Genomic DNA, 3,140 nt, shown 5'->3' on the forward strand with positions numbered 1-3,140 from the left:
CTCCTTAGTGGACAATAGATGAACCAAATCCAGACAGGAGGAGCGCCTGGGGTGTGATTTTTAAATACTCAGTACCCCACATATTTGTGAGCCCTTTGTTCTGCCGCAGCCCCGCCCCCCGGACCCCACCCTCCTTCTGACCACTGGACAGTACCAGTGCGCAGACAGCCACACCCACTTCATCCACTCCCAAGGAACAAAAGCCAGTCCCTGGTGTGGAAGGGTCTTTGGTACCAGCCAGTAAGCTGGGGACTCTTGGAGAGAGTCGAGTGGGGCTGGAGAGGGGCGCGGAGGTCACCCCACCCCTGGATGCAGCAACCGCAGTGAGAGGGAGCCAGAAGCCCTTAAACAGACAAAAGAGAACTAGCGGATGCTGGGGGGAGGGGCAGAAGGCCCCCTGGAGATCCTGGGCTTTGGGTGTCCAGGATGACTGCTCTTCAGACCCCAAACGCTAGATCACACACGATTTTCCACTGGCTCGCCCGGGCTCCCCAGGCTTTGTGTGGCCGGGATTCAGCTGCTGGACAGTCGTTGATTTCTAGGGTTGGGGAAAGAGGCAGTGGTCTCACGAGGGGAGGGGAGCTTAGAGATCCCTGGACGTTGGCTGAGGGGGAGCCTCAATCAGCGCTGGCAGAGCAACCTGCCACCTATGCCTTCCACCTCAACCCTTGCACCTGCCAGCACCCAGAGCACCGTGCGCTTTTTTCCAGCGCACATGAGGGCCTCTCCACTTGCTCGTCTCCCTGTTCACCCCCTCCAGTGCCAGCTCTCTCCCCCACCCCCGTCACCAGCCCTGCCACATTGGCTACCCTGGCTTCGTCACCCTCCTGCCCTCCGTTCACTCACCTACCCTCAATTCTCAGTACTCATCTCTTCCACCTCCCCCCTCCAAGTCCTAGACAATGCCCACGCCTCCACCCTAATACCCCAAGCCCCGAGCCCTCGCCTGGTCCGCAAGCCTGTGCTGATTGGCTGCGGGCCCAATGTCCAGCCCCCGGGATGGTCCTTGGGGCTCGGAGCATTACGTCAGCTGGGCCTGGAGAGCGCTAGCGCGAAGGGGACTGGGGGGCTCGGGCTGGGGGCGCGGCCTACGCAGGCTGCCCCACCCTCCCTGCATAAAAGGCCGAGTCCGCTGGGCCGCCGCTCTCAGCCAGTCGGTTCCCGAGCGCGCTCCCGGTGACCCCACAGTGGGTGTATAAGGGAGGACGGACAGACTGACCGGACGCCGACCAGGGCCAAAAGAAGCTAGCTAGCACCATGCGTGAGATCGTGCACATCCAGGCGGGCCAGTGCGGCAACCAGATCGGCGCCAAGGTGGGCGCGCCGCGGGGGGAGGCGTCTGGGGGGTGGGGTGCCTCCGCCTGCAGCCCCTCGGGCTTCCCGGGTGCGAGCCTCGACCTGAGCAGGCCCAGGATTCCCCAAGCACAGACCTTCCCCGCTGCTTTGTGCGGCGGTGTGGGGCGTGGGCTCGGAGGTGACTTGGAGCGGGGAGGAACCTCTCTTTCATTTTTGCTGTAACTCATTTAGAATCCCGGCCACTCCTCAATCTCCGCTTCCTCCCTGCTCCTCACTTGGCGGGGCTAGCTTGTCTGGAGAAGGCGCGGGTGTGTCCCCGAGGCTGTGCGCGCGGGTTTAGAGGAGGCGCAGGGACGCCCGGAGAGGTGGTTTTACCCACTAGAACCCCAGGCGAGCTGTGGGGGAGGGGAGGAGAGCGATTGTCTAGAGGTCTCAGGACGTGCTTTGAATCCCAAACCACCCTCCTTCCGCTTGCCTCGGTCCCTGTTCCCCAGCCCACCCCCTCCGCGCCCGCCTCCCGCTGCGGCTCGCAGCTGCGACCTCTGAGCGCGCAACTCCGCTGCTATGGAACCAGCCTCCCCCCTCGACTCCGCCCGACGAGACCCCTGCCTCCCGCCGCCGGCAGCTGTTCGCCTGGGAAACGCCCAATTTCAACTTTCGCACCCTGCAAAATACAAGCCTTGAGGCTGAGACGGGTCACGCTGCCTGAAAGTTTGAGTTTTTTGCGACTGAGTCAAGGGCTTTTCATTGTGAGACACAGGCTCTCTGAGAGGTTGGGCGTGGCTAAATGCAAACTTCTTTCTGTGTCTTAGTTTTGGGAGGTCATCAGTGATGAGCACGGGATCGACCCTACTGGCAGTTACCATGGAGACAGTGATTTGCAGCTGGAGAGAATCAATGTGTACTACAATGAAGCCACTGGTAAATGCTTTACACCCGCCCCCCACCCCACCCTTCAGATTTTTACTCTCCAGTCCCCTGGACTAACTCCAGGAGTGTGGCCCCAGGGGAGAGAGGACTCTGGGATTCAGGATTCCCACTTTTCACTGCAGGATTTCAGTGGGCTTCCCCTTTCACAGCCAAAGCCTTGGGTTGGTTGTATGTCCTTTGTTGGGGACAAGAGCAGTGTCTGCAAAAAGAAGAAAAGCCTTTCTCTTTTAGAGCTCTCTGCCTCTAAGTACAGCTGTGTTTCCTGCAGGTAACAAATATGTACCTCGGGCCATTCTGGTGGATTTGGAGCCCGGCACTATGGACTCGGTTAGGTCTGGACCATTCGGCCAGATTTTCAGGCCCGACAACTTCGTGTTTGGTGAGTGACTGGCATGGCTAACGGCATGGGAGGCTCATTTGACAGTGGACAGCTTAGGGTGGAGGGGTATGACTACCAAAGGGAAATACCGTATAAAGAACATCCCTGTTGTGTGTGCCAGTTCACTCGTCGTGTCTGCTCAACAATTTGCCTTTCAACCTTAATAGTCAGGTATTCTTAGCCTTCCTTATTTATAATTATATGCATAACCAGATATTGTACTGTCTGGCCATTTTGGTGATAATCTGAAGTAATCTTAACACTGACTCATTAATCTACATTAAGGGGTTTAAGGTAAAAAAAAAATTTAGTGCAGTCATCAGTGACTTAGGAAGTCTTTCCCTCTGGCAGGTCAGAGCGGTGCTGGAAACAACTGGGCCAAGGGCCACTACACAGAGGGCGCCGAGCTGGTCGACTCGGTCCTGGACGTGGTGAGAAAGGAATCAGAAAGCTGTGACTGTCTGCAGGGCTTCCAGCTGACCCACTCGCTGGGGGGCGGCACGGGGTCCGGCATGGGCACCCTGCTCATCAGCAA

At 58.4% G+C, this 3,140-nt stretch overlaps 1 protein-coding gene across 2 annotated transcripts in view; it reads left to right on the forward strand.

Moving 5' to 3' along the window:
• Window positions 1-1,128: 1,128 nt before the first annotated feature.
• The window catches only part of LOC115296570 (tubulin beta-2B chain), a 50,438-nt gene continuing 48,426 nt past the window's right edge, over window positions 1,129-3,140 (forward strand). Inside the window, exons 1-4 of one of the 2 annotated variants that reach the window (XM_029945036.1) lie at window positions 1,129-1,314; window positions 2,109-2,217; window positions 2,495-2,605; window positions 2,957-3,140. The exon at window positions 2,957-3,140 is cut by the window's right edge and continues 560 nt beyond it. In XM_029945036.1, the coding sequence (XP_029800896.1) occupies window positions 1,258-1,314; window positions 2,109-2,217; window positions 2,495-2,605; window positions 2,957-3,140 (461 nt within the window). In that variant the 5' untranslated portion in view covers window positions 1,129-1,257. The remainder of the gene's footprint in view (window positions 1,315-2,108; window positions 2,218-2,494; window positions 2,606-2,956) is intronic. The other variant, XM_029945037.1, reaches the window with a different exon arrangement.

The sequence above is a fragment of the Suricata suricatta genome, chromosome 7 (assembly GCF_006229205.1).
Source record: "Suricata suricatta isolate VVHF042 chromosome 7, meerkat_22Aug2017_6uvM2_HiC, whole genome shotgun sequence".
Taxonomy (NCBI): domain Eukaryota; kingdom Metazoa; phylum Chordata; class Mammalia; order Carnivora; family Herpestidae; genus Suricata; species Suricata suricatta.